Genomic DNA, 17,858 nt, shown 5'->3' on the forward strand with positions numbered 1-17,858 from the left:
CTGTATAACAATGTAAAAATGATATGAAACTTTATAACTTTCTTTATTGTTATCATCATCGTTATCAATTAATTTAAATATTTATAGAACATTGGTCTCTTCACATACATTGTAGCAGCCATTGTTTTCAAATACGCCGTCTCTGCCCATGAAGGGTTAATCGCGTCGTTCCGTGACGTCACGCTATGTCACGTGCTTACGCCACCAAATCCAGTGTGCTTGAGCCTCCCCGGTATGGAAAACAGGGATATGGCGACAGTATAGCTTTAATACACAGGCTAACGCATAGGCTAAAGATCGATTAATGCTCATGTGATGTTTTAACACGGGTATTAATAGCAGCAACCGGCTTCAAAACCAGACGGTCCAGGCAAACATGGAAATCTTTGGAAATTCGGGGCACTTTAAATTCTTTCCACCTCTGGAATTAGGAAATGACAGTACGTCTCAGATACTTTAAATTGAAAAGCCAGTTTTTAACGTCTGGTTTTGTATCGCCGGTAGCCTTAAGGAACATGTTTTTCGGACTCGTCGTTTCACTTCGTAAGGATTTTGCGCGGTTGTAAAAACAAGCTGATCTGAGCCACAAAACGAGATTAGTCAGCTTGTTTCGCTGCAATTTCAGTTCTTGTTTTCTCTTCGTGAAGGTCTTTATTAGCGTTTTTATCGTTTTTTTTTATACAAAATGGATTTTTTTATCTAATTTATAACGTCGATAACATTTTTTAGTAAAGCGCTTTTGCAACGCGACAAACAAAGGTACCTGTTAAAATGGGATCGCTGGCTCCGGGCATCAAACTCATCACCGCTTTCTCTAGAGACAGCTGGTAAGTTACGCTAGGCCTATGTAAACATGTCATTTTTGTCATACTTAACGTTACTAGAAAAATTCGCTGTCAGTTTTAAACATAGCAGCAGGTCTTTTCATCACGAGCCTTTTTTAAAGACATGCTTATTGATTTTTGGTAGAGTATTGATTTTTGGCACTGCTTAAAGATTCGAAATTAATCATCAATAAAGTGAGAGAAATGCTGTATATGCACTTTTAATTACTTTATTTCGTTTATACTCCCTTACATTATCACAATCACAGTGGGAAACCAGTGCTATAACTTCCTTAGTTATAGAAGCGTTTAAGCACAAAACTGTCTTGGAGTGATGCATAGTAGGTGTCTGTGGTGCATAGTGCTCACAGGTTTTCAGTATAACTACTGCATCCCACGCAGGAAGTGTTTACAAAAAAATGGCATAGAGCCTTCAGTGTGTCTGTGTGTTTGCTGAAGGTGTTTTCGTAATGTGGTTTCATTTCTGTTACTGCTTGACTGTGGTTTTTGTTCAATGATTTGAATTTTCCCAAACGTTACTTCTCACCCTACTTATAATGTGTAATACTTATTGAAATATATTTTCTTTTGGCTCAGGTACAGATTCTTCATCCTTTTGCTGACGTTTGTCTTCTACACTAGCTACCACCTCTCTCGAAAGCCCATCAGTATCGTCAAGGTAATACAATTCAGGAAACCCAACATTAACTAGCAATCTGATTGCAGCTGTGACCTAAAAAGATTATAAAGTGCATGTTTTTTAATACATAATGCTTTGTTGGGGGTTGCTTGTTTGTGATCAATCTGTATTTTTGTGTTTACAGAGTCAACTGCATAGAAACTGCTCTAATGTCATTTATCCATCTGACCTCAACATCACCGACAATGACACCTGGTGTGATTGGGCCCCTTTTGGTAAGTTTGGACCTTTTCTTTTGCTTCCTCACCACATTGGACAGTGTTAGTGCATGCGGTGTCGTTCCAGTGCCTATGGAGCTCCACATAAAAATCTAAAATAGGTTCCATTCACATATTAATTCACAATCTATTTATTTCAGACCAGAAAAATTACCAGAACCTGTTTGGAGTGCTGGACAACTGCTTTCTTGTCGCATATGCGATCGGCATGTTCTTCAGGTACGTCGGGGTCTCATGGTTAAAACGGGGTATATAAAACTTTATGCTTGAGATATCACACTTGTATTTTGAATTGTTTTAACAGTGGCATTTTTGGAGAGCGCGTGCCCCTCCGGTACTACCTGACATTCGGGATGCTTCTCAGTGGCCTTTTCACTACTCTATTTGGTCTCGGTTTTTACTGGAAAATTCATTCTTTGTGGTATTACTGCCTTATCAGGTAAGCTACGGCCATAACCATTCTATAACGTACATCAGGTTGACTAAATATTTATTCTGAGAAAAATTGAAACCATTTTAACACCACATTGAGTCACTTTATTTTTGAACCAAACAAAAAAACAGAAGTGATTCTTGCCTTGGGATGTTTCCTGTCAATAATGAATAAAAAATTCAGCCAGAAATGATATTAAAAGTATTTTTTTAAATATATTAACAGATTATGATTCATCAGTGAATTATTAGATTTGAATGCAAGTGTTTGATTTTAAGCATTTGTAATGTTTGAGGTATTTTATACTGAACCTCGAATTATGTTGTCATATGTTGAGTCATATGGTGAGCACATGACTGAGTCAGGAAGATTACTTGACCTCTTAAAGGAAAAGTTAATCTCAAAATCAAAATTGTGTTATTTTCCACTCACCCATGTTTAAAGACCTCCCGGCGTCTTAGGAACACAAATAAAGATATTTTAGGTGACATACGAGAGATTTCCAGGCCTTCTCATAGACATCATGGTTATAGTTGTTGTCAAGGTCCAGAAAAGTACCACAGACATCGTAAAATTGGTCCATCCGCACATAGTGACTCAATTGAATTTTTTGAAGTGACAAGAATACATTGTGTGAAAAATAAGCCATAATAACGACCTTTCAGGACCTTGACAACAACTATAATCATGATGTCTATGAGGAGGCCTGGAAATCTATCGAATGTCACCTAAAATATCTTTATTTGTGTTCCGAAGACGCCTGGAGGTCTTAAAACATGTTGAACGTCATATGGGAGAGGAAAAAATAACACAATTTTGATATTGAGATGAACTTTTCCTTTAAACGTTGTCAAACCAATGTGCAAGTCAAGCCTACTTATGGCCATGTTTTTTTCTCTTTTCCCCTTCATTTACAGGTTTTAAATGGACTTGTGCAGACTACGGGGTGGCCAGCTGTGGTTGCATGTATTGGGAACTGGTTTGGAAAGGGAAAGTAAGTGACTGACATGCCCCGTGCTGCTTACTTGTTAGTTTTAGTGTTGACAGTGCAGAATTGTGTTTGCATCTACATTTGACATAAGCGTACAAACTCTTTAACTCTGTGACAAAACTTAAACCAAGACAAAGTTTTAAAGAAGTGTCGAATTGTTCTTACTTCAGAACTGTGACATGTTTCTGTGTGAAACAGAATATCCAACGCGAGATTTGATCTCAACCTTTTCGAATTGTGAAAAGTGGGTGTTCCACACTATTTTGGAGCCAAACCTCAATACCAATGCTATGTCTGCTAAAGCCGTTCCTAAATAGATGTTTGTTAACATAAGCAGCCTGCATGGTCTAGTTAATATCAAGTAGAAAACTAATTTATATTACGTTTGTGCTGACTAACCCTCTTTGGTCTCTTTGCATGCAGGCGTGGATTTATTATGGGAGTATGGAATTCTCACACCTCGGTTGGAAACATTCTGGGCTCCCTCATTGCTGGTGTCTACGTGTCGTCTGCGTGGGGCCTGTCCTTTATTGTGCCTGGTATCATCATCGCCTCCACTGGAGTCCTGTGCTTTTTGTTCCTGGTTGAAAGTAGGTCACACCAGTTGTTTTATGATTGTTTGTGTGCATGTTGTTAGCAAATTGAAAAGTTATAAGGAACGCAAACAATTTAAGTAGTTTGTCAACAAATATATTAGAACTTCCGCATAGATTTTTTTTTTTTAATTGGGTAATGCTTTTATCCAAAGGGATTTTCGGTGCATTTATGCTATACCTTTAATCCATTCCCTAGGATAAGGAGTTAGGGAGATATATAAATAATAACTTTCACTTAATGGCACTTTTGTAAAAGTATGTTATAGCAGTATCTAACCTTACTAAAGCATTTTATTGATATAGCAGGTAAATCTGTACCGCTTAAAACGTATGATTTGTCTTTTCCAGAACCTGAAGATGTGAACTGCACTCCTCCACAGCATCATGTGAGTTCTTAAACAATTTTTATTTGGTTTTACCACTGTGAATTATTTCTGTGCGAAGTATGTTTAACCACATTTAGAATACATACCATTAACCGGTTTCTCTATGTTTGTGTTTAGGAGAGCGCTGAGCAGGAACCTCTGCTGAGCAATTCTTCCAGTAATGAGGAGATCTTCAGCAGTCACTCCTCGACTGCCGTGGAGCCTGTGGAGGAGCACACGGAGGCCATCGGCTTCTGCAGTGCACTCAAGATTCCTGTGAGTGATGTTGCAAAGTTGACCTGCAAAGGACAGATTACAGTCCAGACACGCCTACAATTTGCACCTGTTTTTAGGAGGTTATCATGTTTGGTGTGAATAACAATGTTTCCATGCAGATATTTTGTATGCAGTTTGGGGGATGTGGCAAAATATGCTGTATAGAAACATAACAGGCAGAAAAAATACAAAATTCAGGATTAGTTTTATAAGAGCTAATTTGAGTTAGATGATTTGGGAAGAAGGCATGTGCATGAACTACGATAGAAATACTTCAATCCCTGAAAATCTTTCTAGAACAAAAATGTATGATTTTTTTTTTTCTCAATATGTGCAACTAAATATTTCTACAATAATATTATAAATAAATACTGAAGCCCATCAAAATAATTGGCTTCAGATACCTGACATGCTGTCACTCCCACACATAAGGCATTTGCTGCCAATAGCTTACAAAATTGTTCCCAACATATTGGAAGATTTTTTAGCATAAATTAGATTTGCAGCATGGACAGACACATGGCTATTGTTATAATGGTGTCTTTATCTCACAGGGTGTTGTGGAGTTTTCCTTATGTTTGCTGTTTGCAAAGTTGGTCAGCTACACTTTCCTTTATTGGCTCCCTTTATACATTGCTAATGTTGGTAAGAATCCTATATCAAATACTCTAGTAAAAAGAAAAATGTTTAAAACAATTAAGGAAAGTGAAGCTGAAGACTGTTTTCTTTCTCAGCACATTTCGATCCCAAACATGCTGGTGACTTGTCTACACTGTTTGATGTTGGTGGAATTGTGGGTAAGCACAGGATGTTGGTCACCAAATGCTTTCACATTATAAGGATTCGTCTTTCACATAAAGACAAATGTTTAATAAGGTTGTGTTTTTCTGTGTTAGGTGGCATCCTAGCTGGTCTTATATCTGACTACAGCGGGGGCAGAGCTACCACCTGCTGTGCCATGTTGATTATAGCTGCTCCTATGGTGAGCTCCAGTTTTACCTTTCCAACATTCGTGTTTGGGCAGAATATCAAAAATTTGATGTTAAACTGATACATTAACTAGGTTTACGATCTATAAATGTTCAGTTTAAAATGCTGTGTTTATGCCCACTACCACTGATTTTTTAATTGATACATTTCTATTTCAATAACCAAAGAACGTATAAACTGGCAATGCTTGGAGCTACAAAGCAAATGTGATCTTTTTTTTATCTTTTTGAACACTGTTTCTCAGTACATCTTGAAGTTTGCTTAGAGTTTTGACAGACATCTGAAATCGTGTTCCCAGAACAGACACAAGCTCAAGTGTACTTGTGAACCTGTGTGAACGCTAACAGATTTCTCTTTCCATCGAGAACTGCTGCTCATGTTGTTTGTTTTTCTCCCTCAAGCTCTTCTTGTTCAATAAGGTCGGGCAGAGCGGCTTGTCCACGACAATCTGTGAGTATGGACACTGGTAAAAGCAGATTTTACATCTGCACTAGATGTTATTGAATGCTCATGCCTCAGAAGTGCTTTCTAATCGGCTATACAAATTATTATTTTGGATTGCAGCTTTAAATGTCTCATTGCTTACATAACTAAGATGGTGTGGCTCAGATAGGTGGTGAGAGTTATCTTGTAATTGAATCAAATAGGGAGCCAAGTCGATGTCTGATCTTTCCTGTTTGTCTGTATCTTTTGGGATGGCCTTCTGTGACCTCTAGGCATGTTGCTATGGTGTGGCGCTCTCGTGAACGGACCCTACGCTCTTATCACCACCGCTGTATCAGCTGACCTAGTAAGCACCTGACACCTTTCCTCCATGTGCTCTTCACATGTCCATGTGTGAAAGTAATAAACAAACAAAGGCTGAAGTGAGACACTCGAACACTGACCTTTAACTTATGCTCTCGATTAAACGTCAATAAACGCCTTGTGATGTAATAAGCACAGTGCATTGTAAAAATTCTTAAAGCTTTTTTATCTTTCAGGGCACTCACGAGTGTCTCAGAGGAAACTCGAGAGCTCTGTCCACTGTTACGGCCATTATTGACGGCACTGGATCAATAGGTATGAAGAGAATCTGATTTAAATGAAGTATGCCAAAAATGAAATGCTTTATTTAAGGTCTGGTTATAATCAGGATGTAATATTTGAATAACATTTGAATATATTTTTTCATTTCCATTCCATTTCCATCCTTTTAAAAGACTGTTGTCAGTCTAAACACAAAATTGTAACAAAAGAAAGTGGGTAGACAAAGATACTCAGACTTGTGGTTTAAATTTTGTTTGTTTTGAAAACAGGTGACATTTCTATTACTGAACCATGTTGTGTAATTTGTTTAATGGTCTGTAGGTGCCGCTGTTGGGCCTCTGTTGGCTGGGTTGATCTCTCCCACTGGTTGGAATAATGTTTTCTATATGCTCATTGCTGCGGACGTACTGGCTTGTCTTGTGAGATTTTATGTGTTACAATAGTAGATCATTCCAATAGAATAGAATAGAAACGGAATGTATGTTTTACTCACTCATTTCTCTTGTTTTTGTGTCAATAGCTGTTATCAAGGCTGGTATATAAGGAGATCAGAGGATGGTGCGGAAACACTACGAGACAGAGAGGGTGAACATCCCCAATTTACACTCATTCTTAATGAATTTATGGTGAAATATGTAAGAAGCTTCTTAAAATATTTGCAGTAGACAAATGTTGCTCTTGTATACCGAAACAACTCTGCTAATAAAGGGGAATAGGTCTTTGTGGGTTATTTAAATCGCCCCATCCCAGAAGGTATCATGTTACTTGTATAATACTTATAATACAATGACATTTTTTTAAAGAAGTATAGCATATCGCTGCTGTCCTTCTGAAACTTCTACATATTTAGTGATTTTGATTTTCTCCAATAAATCATCATTGTTAGCCACCCTTCATGTTTGTCACTGGGTTATGCAAATATCTAACCAATAAAATTATTTAAAGGGATTTGCAACATTGACATTGACAACACGGCATTTGATCAGTGTTTTTTCCATTTCCTGGAAAATTGAGAATTTGGACATCCGAGGTTTGGAAAGGGCAGCAACAATATCGTACTTGCCCATTCCAGATTTCAAAAAGAAGAAAAACTATTTCTTTGAAGTGACATTATTGAAAGATTACATATTTTTAACATTTGGCAGATATCTTTAACTGCTTAGGTTGATTGCCATTGGATATAGTTGATGCTAATGGCAGCCAAAAATATGGACATGACCAGAGACGTTCTACTCTAGTTGATTCGGCGTTCTTAAAATAAATATGAATCGGTTGAGCCATTTTACATAATTTAGTTTGTTTTTAGCCTCCCAATTATTCTTAGAGGTTGTGACCTGCAGTGGGATTTGATAGCTTTCACCATATTCCCAAAGCACTGATGGAGATCTGTGTGTTTAGGCGGAAAATTATTTCTGCACTACAAGTGCAATGTCATTATGCCTCTGATGTCATCGCAATTATCAGTCCATTTTTGTCTTCTGAACAAGATCTTATGATGACTTGTGATTGTAATTCATGTCCGTTTTTGAACTTAAATAGGCATAGTATTATTTTTAATAGTTTAATAAATAGTCCATTTTGCTTATGCTGTTTGTTATTGTGAAAATGAAATGATTATTAGGAAGCGTTTAATTTAGCTGATTTGAATTTGTTTGCTGTGGTCTCATCTGCTCTTTTATTTCAGGTTCAAAGAGATCTGAGCTGTCCGTGGAACAAGACAATATCACACCTGTGATGGAAAATTACCTGCAGCAAAACGACAAAAAGGGACCAAGGGCTGATCCATCTAGCCAAGCCTTTTATGCCCGGGGTTTATTTTATATGAAAATTGTAACATGACACTTTTATCTTTCATTTTATACTGACAATAGAACAAAGCTTAGCTGCTGTGGAAGAGGAGAGTCACACGCCCTCATCCACACGTTTGCCTGAGCGGGACAAAAAAGAGAGAATCACTAAGCTCCTTCATTTTAATACAGGATGTTTTGGTGCCTGATGCCTGATTCAAATATATCGTTTATTATCATTAAAATATGTCCATCAGTGTCCTTTTATCTGTCTCTGTCATTATTCAGCATTTGCTTGTTATGATATAAGATGTGTTTTCCCTTATTTGCTGGTCATGGGGTTGAAACTTAGCCAGCAGCACGTGAGGTCATGAGAGTAAACAAAATTAAATGCTTCCTCGCAGGTCTTTGCATGAGAGTCTTAGAATTTAAATTCCTGGTAACACAGAGCATCCCAATATAATCTGTGTATCTACAGAAGAATGTTGCTGGTGTTCTAGCTTTAGGGTATAGATAACTGTCCTGAGCTTTAACCTACATGTTTGTCTCAAACTTTAATGATTTTTCAGCTTTGCTGTAAACTTTTCCACATACAACTTACTTGCTCTTAGTAACAGTGTATTTTATTTAAAAACATAAACGTGTGTATATGTATCTATGTTAAAATGATAGTTAATCCAAAAAGGAAATTTTGTTATAACTTACTCACCCTTTTGTCATTTTAAACCTTTAGGAATTTATATATTGCGCAGAAGATAAAATACATTTTATACAATGTTTTTAACTGAATAGTGACGGCATCCATTGACTTGATTTTGTGTCCATACAATAGAAGTAAATGGGTACCGTTGCTGTTCGGTTACCAGTTTCTTTTGTGTTCTGCAGAAGAAAGAAAGTCATACAGGTTTGAAATGACAAGAGGGTTAGTAAATGATGACAGAAATTTAATTTTACACATTTCAGTACATTTTGTCGTATCCATTGACAGAAATGCAATATAATATAATTAACTATGTGTTCAGAGGTGTATGTAGACCTTATATAATGAAGTGTTATGTTTTCATTACCTTATAATGAGCTTATTCTATTTACATACACTGCAGGTCCCCTTGAATGGAATTTGCCATGTTGCATCTACAGGAGCCTAAACGGACAACCTGCTCTACAGAACGCGTTTCTTAAATACAATAACTCTTTCGGCAAAGAGGAGAAAACTTGACTACATCTTAGTTCTGTGTCAGCCACTGTGCTTTAGAAGGGAAAGCTGGAGGGAGAAGTTGGTTGCAATTTGCAACCTCACCACTAAATGAAATTTAATTTCATGCACTGATAAAATTATAAGAATTAGATACCAATACCATTATGGTACATTGGCGAATAGTTAATAAATAATAAATTGCAATAGTTCACAAATGCAATGTTGTTCCCGGATATCAGTTGGTAGAGCATAGTTCTAGCAATGCCAAGGTTGTGGGATTAAATCCTGAGAACACACAACAATAAAAATAACCTGATGGTGTTGCCTTCTGCCATTTTGAATGTAACTGCAACCTTTTCTCGAACTCCTTCTTGGCCATATCCGATTCACAAGAAACTCTTTTGAATCATTCATGAGACATTCATTACATAAATGTATTTACATCTCTTCAATAACAAAATGGTTCTCAATTGCCATTGATACATTTGACAGCAATCCTTTGGTAAATCAATGTATTGGGCATATCAGTGAAAAAGTTCAAAATGGTCCAAAATTGTGCAAAACAAAATGTGTAATGTTATTCATTACTTTAATGTCACTAAAATCATCACCGGTAATGTCCCAATATATTTTCCTATTTGCTGTTTTTGATATTCCATGTGTCACTGTTTTGTAATAGATATGCATATCGCCTCCAAACAGTAGGTGACATTAAATACATAGTCAGCTCTCTGCTGTATCAGTTCCTTGGCAACGCTGGAGAGCAGGAGTGACTGAGTGACAGGCTACTTAAAGAGCAGAGCTGAGGACCCTGCCGAAGCTGGCAGCATCCGTCGCCTTCATCAGCATGTCTGTTCACAGCCAGAGATTGAATGGCACATGCTGAGGTAAGTCAATTACTTCTATTTGCTGTTTTTTGCCCAGCATTATTCTACAGATATCTGTTTTTGAACAGACAGATCAAATATATGTAAATTAGTAGATAGGTATATAAATGTGTTGGTCCTATGTATCTAAAAACTGAATAGAAGTAAATAACTATTTTTTATTTTAAAGAACACTTTGCTGATACAGAGCAGGAGGTAGCTATAGATTAAATTTCTGGTGTCAAACCTTCATCAACAACAGAGGTCATCATGGGGTCAAGTTCTTCATCTTATGCTCCAAAAACTATTTATCTGGACGTGGATGGAAAAGTGCAAAGAGTGAGTCTCAACTTTTTAAACTTAAATGTCTTAAGAGCCATAGTGATTATGTCTGATTCACCAATTTTTGTTAATGCAAGAAAGATGTTTATCCACATAATTAAATGTTTCTATAAAGTAAAGTATTTAATATTTAGGTTTAAGTGTACTTATTTATGTCACATCCTAAACTACATAATGTTTGCTCAAAAATGTTGCAAAAACATGTTTAGTAATGTCTATGCTGAAAAAATATTTGGATGAATGAATTCAAATTCAAGTTGTACCATTACAGTAATAACATTAATTGGGTACTTTAAAAGGACTACTTACGTAAAAAATATATTGAGGGTCATTGACGGGTGACAGATGATTTTGACACAAGTACCTGTAACACCTGTCAAGGGCAATTCACCCCTGCAACATGGCTGCAATTTTATGATTAAGTAATCATCTTGTTGCTAAAGTGCTGGTAGTGTTTCTTTAATGTGATAAGTCTAGAGAACTAAAGTGCTCTATATTTTTAGATGTTATAAATTAGATCACTAGATGTTGCAAGTAATTACGCTGTATTTAATGAACACTCTTTGGTGGTTTTAGGTGGTTTTCAGTCGATATTGCAGCCCATGTGACATCAAGGAGATTCTCTGTTCATCATCCAATATTACAAGGTCAGTGTCTTCTCATATAAACTAACATATGACTAACTCAGTCAGTATTTATGTGTTATTTTTTTTTTCGATCTGTCCAGAAACACAGAAATCCTTTTGGTAGACCCAGAAGGAGCATTGATATCTATTGACCCTACCATGCCTGCAAACAATCCAAAGTAAGATATTTATATATGAACGATCATTTAAAAAAATCTAAACCATTATAAAGTATAGGCTAAAATGAAGTGTAACATACATTTTTTAGAGAATAATAAAAACCTGAATCTGCCTGGTTTTTCTTTATAGCAGTTTGTATAAGGTTGTGCCTCATTCCACAAGCCAAGCAGGAGGTATGTAAAATTAGTAAAAGTTCAGAAATATGATAACAGACATCAGTAGACTGTATCAATAAATGTTGTCTTTCTTTTTCAGAGAAAGAAGACATGTTCCAGAATGTTCTGTCACAAGTGGCTGAGCAGTTCAGCAGGTGAGATGCTTGTCATATCCTCTCATATATACTGTAAATGTAAGGTCCGTGATAAAGGTATTCAGTGTGATTCATGTGATCTATGTTTCAGAGCCTTCAGAATTAATGAGATAAAGACTGAAGTGACCAACAGACTGGCCATGCTGGAGAAGAGAGTTGAATGTAAGTGAGGTGTGTTTAAGGCATCTTCGGATGTTGTGAGCTAACATTCTGAATATTTATATTGTAACAGTGGAAGGACTGAAAGTTGTGGAAATTGAGAAGTGCAAGAACGATCTGAAGAAACTAAGGGATGAAATTACCTCTAGAGGAGGAGTGAGGTACAAGCCAACACTGATTACTTATATTTAATTTTAGGTATAGTATTATTGCATTGCATTGTATATTGTATTATGATTTATTCAAGAAAAACTATTTTTAATTTTTTAAATAAATGTTATCCAATATAGAAAATATTTTACACATTCAGCACAGGAAATTCCTTTAAAATTTGTTTTTGAGTGATTTTATATGTTTCCGTTAAAAAGATGTTATGTTATGTTTATTGCAATGTTTGAATAGTTATTGGTTTGTCTCTAAAATCAGAGTGAACTGCAACTGCAAATACAACTTTACTGATGATGGAATGAAACTCTCTCCCAGGAGAGACATTCCAAACTACCCAAAGGTAAAAAAGCCAGTTTTCTTTTGTTTTATCAAAGTACCCCCCAAGTCATCCATTATAATCATGTGATATTTTTTGTTTATTGTGAAAATTACATGATTTTATGTGTTTTATGCAGTACACCCTTTCTGATGAGACTATTGAAGCTTTGAAGAAGCCCACCTTTGATGTTTGGCATTGGGAACATAATGAGGTTTGTCAAAATTCCCCAATTTAAATGTTGCGCTTTCGTTTTCATATTTATGTCTAAGATGTTTCCCCTTAAATATATCTTGAGAAAAAAAAATAGAAACATTCATATGTTGATATGACTGTAAAGTTATCAAATTAACATGGGCAGCATAATAAGAGCATAAAGGTGGACAGATTTGCGGAGCACAAAACTAATCAAAAATTACTTGTTTCATTTCTAAATTATTTCGTATTTTTGTAAAGATGCACCAATATATTGGTCAATAATCGGTCTCGTCAGATACATTAAAAACCGCAGTTGATCAAGACCGATATATCCTGTCTTTCAAAACAGGACAGGAAAATGCAATGAATTTGTGCTCTGTGCTCTTAATAGTCATTATATGAATGAATAACTTTTAAGTTAACTTTTAAGTTACAAAAATGTTATTTAGTTAGGATTTAGTTAATGCGAGTTAATATAACCACCATACTATCGGTATCGGCATCAGCAGATATAACTTTGAATAATCGGCTATCGGGATTGTTAGAAAAATTTAGTATCGGCCCATCTCTAGTTTTTTGTTTAATCTTACTGTTGTTTTTTGAGAAGCGATTTTGATAAAAATTCTTAATAAAAAAGTCTTCTGTATTACTCAATAGCACAAGGTGACTATGAGTAGACTAGTTGTAATACGGGGCATTTCATGTGTTTGTAAATTGACTTTTTTATACAGATGCTTAGTTGTTTGGAGTATATGTATCATGACCTTGGACTGGTAAAGGAGTTAAACATGAACCCAATAACTCTTAAAAGATGGCTGGTAAGACAAACATTACATCAGATTTTTTGAAAAACATGAAAGTGAGTCACAATATTCATCATGTCTCTCTATCTGCTTTTTAAAAGCTGGCAATTCAAGAAAATTACCGTGAAAACCCTTTCCACAACTTCCGCCATTGCTTTTGTGTGAGTCAGATGATGTACGGAATGATCCATTTGTGTAACCTTCAGGTGAGCTCACGGTGACAAATGTATGCATGTTGTTAAGGGTGTGCTTGTGTGCGTTTGTCAAAAAAACATGTCGCTTGCCTTTGTTCTTAGGAGAGGTTGACCATGACAGACATGTGTATTCTGATGACTGCAGCGGTGTGCCATGACCTGGACCACCCGGGATACAACAACACGTAAATCTGCTGACATATACCCCTTCCCCCAAGCCTCCTTATTACCACTTATTGTGCTATTGGTGCTATCAAAAACATTACTTGGCCACAATAAGCTTTTGGACATTTTAGCCATACTTTTAGAATGTTGATATTTTAAAACAGTATTTTAAGGAAATGTATTTGCAGGTATCAGATTAATGCTCGCACTGAGCTGGCTGTGCGCTACAATGACATCTCTCCGCTGGAGAACCATCACTGTGCTGTGACTTTCCAAATCCTCTCCATGCCCGAATGCAACGTATTCGCCAATATAGAGCCCGAGTCATTCAAACAGATTCGACAGGTTCAGATTCAACACCTGCAAGCTTGAGTCACTTGCGATATTGAACAAGACCCTAAACCTATTTTTGATTTAAACTGCAGGCAATCATTAGTCTCATTTTGGGGACAGATATGGCGAGACATGAGAGATACTGGACTCCTTCAAACAGAAAGTGGACAACTTTGACTTTACCAATGAGGAGCACATCAAATGTGTATGTATTTCCCAACTTTTCCATTGGTTTATGATTACGCCTTGGATTGCCTTCCAGATACATCTTACATTTCTATGTCTTTACAGCTAAAGATGGTCTTGATCAAGTGCTGTGACATCTCGAATGAGGTCAGACCCACTGAGGTGGCAGAGCCATGGGTGGACTGTTTGCTGGAGGAATACTTTATCCAGGTACTTAAAAAAAGCAAGGCTGTTTGTTTATGAATATAATGTAATATATCATCCCGATGTTTGAGACTGTCATGAAGGTAACACTCATTATACAGACTGATGTGTGAGTCGTAAACTGTGGTTGGAAAATGAAATAATGACATGAAGGAAATTTGTTCAGCTCTTTCCTCAGATTGAGGAGATCATGGTTCAACCCTTGAGGGACTCTCGGGATCATTACGAAGAACTGAAGCAGATAGATGACGCCATGTCAGAGGTAAGAAGCAATTTCTGGGACTTAACATATGCAGAAATAACACCCGATATCATCACTCAATCAGCTAAATCATAAGATTTAGTCCAAAATACAAAAGAGATTATCTGAGATGCTTTGGACCATGGGTTAATCGGTACTTTGCCTTCAGGCACAGAAGAAGAAAACGGAGAGCTTGTCTTTGGGTGGAAGGAAGAAATAGACAAGCTCCTTCTTTTATGGTATGAGGGAACTTTGCTATCAGTTTCTTTATGTTGAACATCTTAACCGGGGCGTTCTTTGACCAAAAAATGCCTTTAACATTGGTTTTAATAAAAGACTATGTCCTAACCAAAGCGCATGTTAGAACGCTTCTGAAGCCATGATTTCCTACACATTCTTTTCCATTGACTCACATGATGATTTTGGTTAATGTTTTTTTCTCTTTCAGGGATCGAAGGCTTGTCCAGCTTCCAGTTTCCTGAAACTGAGGTCTTGAATTGTTTGGGCTCTCCAAGCACCCTATTTCTGAAGGAGAGTGTTGGACCTCCTTCTGTGAAGTATCAGAATGTCCAGAAAAGTAAATCACTGTGAGGAGAGGAGTTTTTTGTTCTGTTGTTATTAAGTGCTTGGCCCTCGAATATTTTATATTTTTCAAAGGCTAGAATACAGGCTAGAATACAATAGGCTAGAATACAATAGGCTAGAATACAATCATTTTTGGAACTCAGATTTATAGCTCAAGGATGTTGTTACATTACATGTTACTGTTGCGATGTGGTACGTCTTGAAAAGCTTATGACCAAAGTAATGGAGTTTTTTGCATTCTAAAAACACATTTGCAGAGCAGTTACAGATTAAATGTACACAATTTATTTATCTCAGGAAAAGTGTTTCCAAATAAAAATCCATTAACCATGAAAGAGGAAATCAATAAAATATTTTGAAATCCTTAAATATCAATGTTGCATTTCATAATGTTTTAAGGATAATATACACTATTGGTTTTTGGATAAAACTGTTTATGTTCATGATTATATATTGAAAGTGGACTATCATTAAATTAAAGTGATTTTAAATGCACTATTTGTACGCACTAATTTGTAACATACAAAACCTGATCTTTCGTACATTTTAAGATAAACTAAAAAGATCTAAGTGTACTCAAATGAACTATTTTGAGACACCATGAATAGAAGTGTACTTCTAGGAGGTGTACTAAGTGTAATAAAATAAAGTATTAGTACAATATTTAAGCTGGGTTGCTACTTGATCTCTATTAAATAAATAAATAACAAAAACAAGAGACATGTTTCAAGAAAAGCATTTGCTATAAGGGCATGTGTCTTAGACACCTGTTAAAAGACACAGGTGTTTTTTTAGTGTTAAACATGCACTTCAGTTGAGGAGGACATCAACACTTCTTTGTTCCTCATTGGATCTGTATGTGGCAGTTACTACACAGCCTTCAGACGATAAAGGCTTTATTCTTTCAATCTTCCTGTTATTGCAGAGCAGAAGAGGCAATTAGGCACTTTTCACAGATTTCGTCTCACAAACCATCAGAAAACCTTTTATGACAAAACCTCTCAAAACAAAGATGACCATAGTGCACATAAGGAATGAAAAGTGCACGAGCATTTTAAGTCCAAACTGCTTCATTATATGTTCTGGCTACAAAAAAGGAACATTTTCCAACTATTAAAGACACAGATTTAACACCTTCACTGACTTCCATTTTAATATTTTAGTTAAAATCTACATACGTAACTAAAACTTAGTCTATTGTCCAATAAAGGATTCTGTGTTTTTTATGAACCCCACATTGCACAGTTATTTCGGAGTATTTTCGATTGTTGTAAACAAATTGTTGTAACAAAGTCTGAAGCATGGATTTGCTTAATTGCTTAATATGTCTTAGTCTGGTGCAGTGATACATTTTACCTTCACTAGAAATACTGGAAATAGTAAACCCATTAATTAGAAGGGGGTGTCCGTTTTTTACAGTCTTCTTTAAAAAAAAGATGGCTGCTCTTAAGCACTTTACAAGTGACATAAAACATTTCAGGGCACTTGTCTGAATTCCCTGACAGCAGCTCTGAGGGGGACCTCATTTATTGTGACTCCAGAGAGTCTGCAGCACTCAATGAAAGGTTGTTGTGAAGGTAAATGTCTACTTGAACCTCACAGACGGTCTGATGCAGGGTAACAGTCCATAAGTGGCTCAGTGGGGGTGCTATATAGACTACAGCATGTTTACAGGTCAAACCCTGCACATACAAAGGTTTCCATAGTGATTATGCAAGAGTAAAGCTCACAATAAACTGGGATTGCTGCAAAAATGGACTCAAAAGTAAAGTTATAGCTTAGGGTGCTACTGTCACATTACAAATGAATGGATTATTAGTCATAACATGGGTAACTAAGTAACTATTTACTGTAATTAAATGTATTTTCCTTAAGAAAACAAAACAAACCCAAAGAGATGAATCTTCTTTGTAGGTAATATAAGTTACTTGTTATGTTATGTTGTAACACATTACATAGTGTTCTGCATGAAATAACATTTTTATATTTACATTTGCATTATAATTTAGCATTTTCAATTTATTCAAATATTAAATATTTAGTATTAAATAGCATGTTTAATCTTTGCTCGTTTTAATTTCAGCATTTACTAGAATCTTTTTAAATGTTGTTTTTTAAAGAGGAATGTGCAATTTGGTTTTATCACAATCTCATCTGTTATAAATTCTGCCTATTTATATTAGATGTATCTTTTGTAATATATGTACAAGTCAAAATGACTTGCACGGATGACGACGTTTTATCAGTTTTGAGCAGTTGTTATTGGGAAATAACATAGGCCTACATTGGAATGTCAAGACTTGCTAATCAGAACTAAGTATTTCTGAGAGATGTGCAATTACATTGTAGAATAATATAAAAAAACAATTGCATTGGCATTAACTAAAGATTAATAAACGCTAAAACTATGTTGCTTAGTTCGTGTTAGCTAATGCATTCACTAAGTTTACAAATAAAATCTTATTGTAAAGTGGTACCCACATAGTGTACACGGATCTTGATTTGAAAAGGTTTTTTAGTTCTTTTGTACATGTCGTAAAGGTTGTTTTGAAAGTAAGAAATGTAAATGGTCTCA

The 17,858-nt window shown here is 35.9% G+C and overlaps 2 protein-coding genes across 3 annotated transcripts; both read left to right on the forward strand.

The window, feature by feature from the left end:
- The first annotated feature begins 205 nt into the window (after nucleotides 1-205).
- Nucleotides 206-8,476, forward strand: slc37a2 (solute carrier family 37 member 2). 2 transcript variants are annotated; one of them, XM_056747089.1, is made up of 18 exons: nucleotides 206-827; nucleotides 1,422-1,503; nucleotides 1,649-1,739; nucleotides 1,883-1,961; nucleotides 2,047-2,179; nucleotides 3,090-3,169; nucleotides 3,590-3,756; nucleotides 4,111-4,148; nucleotides 4,266-4,403; nucleotides 4,958-5,048; nucleotides 5,138-5,200; nucleotides 5,300-5,385; nucleotides 5,795-5,843; nucleotides 6,110-6,183; nucleotides 6,377-6,455; nucleotides 6,744-6,841; nucleotides 6,943-7,057; nucleotides 8,107-8,476. In XM_056747089.1, exons 1-17 carry the CDS (start codon nucleotides 772-774, stop codon nucleotides 7,009-7,011), a joined length of 1,473 nt encoding a protein of 490 aa, XP_056603067.1. In that variant the 5' UTR covers nucleotides 206-771; the 3' UTR covers nucleotides 7,012-7,057; nucleotides 8,107-8,476. The 2 variants fall into 2 exon arrangements, with proteins under 2 accessions (XP_056603067.1, XP_056603066.1); XM_056747088.1 differs by having other exon boundaries at nucleotides 6,943-7,007.
- A 1,705-nt stretch (nucleotides 8,477-10,181) lies between these two features.
- On the forward strand, nucleotides 10,182-15,574 carry pde9ab (phosphodiesterase 9ab). The gene is given in 20 exon segments (XM_056746376.1): nucleotides 10,182-10,294; nucleotides 10,464-10,612; nucleotides 11,192-11,262; nucleotides 11,343-11,420; nucleotides 11,551-11,594; nucleotides 11,677-11,731; nucleotides 11,823-11,893; nucleotides 11,964-12,051; nucleotides 12,317-12,398; nucleotides 12,514-12,588; nucleotides 13,304-13,390; nucleotides 13,477-13,581; nucleotides 13,672-13,754; nucleotides 13,923-14,079; nucleotides 14,160-14,199; nucleotides 14,202-14,272; nucleotides 14,359-14,463; nucleotides 14,624-14,719; nucleotides 14,868-14,937; nucleotides 15,147-15,574. Coding segments are annotated over 18 exon segments (1,428 nt in total). The 5' UTR covers nucleotides 10,182-10,294; nucleotides 10,464-10,543; the 3' UTR covers nucleotides 14,919-14,937; nucleotides 15,147-15,574.
- Nucleotides 15,575-17,858: the final 2,284 nt, after the last annotated feature.

The sequence above is a fragment of the Triplophysa dalaica genome, chromosome 4 (assembly GCF_015846415.1).
Source record: "Triplophysa dalaica isolate WHDGS20190420 chromosome 4, ASM1584641v1, whole genome shotgun sequence".
NCBI lineage: Eukaryota > Metazoa > Chordata > Actinopteri > Cypriniformes > Nemacheilidae > Triplophysa > Triplophysa dalaica.

Excerpts from the sequence above, each read along its gene's own strand:
- slc37a2 (XM_056747088.1), top strand. The coding sequence starts at position 772 with ATGGGATCGCTGGCTCCGGGCATCAAACTCATCACCGCTTTCTCTAGA. Across the intron at positions 1,740-1,882 it reads GTGTGATTGGGCCCCTTTTG|ACCAGAAAAATTACCAGAAC; the intron begins GTAAGTTTGGAC and ends TATTTATTTCAG. Across the intron at positions 6,184-6,376 it reads CCGCTGTATCAGCTGACCTA|GGCACTCACGAGTGTCTCAG; the intron begins GTAAGCACCTGA and ends TTTATCTTTCAG.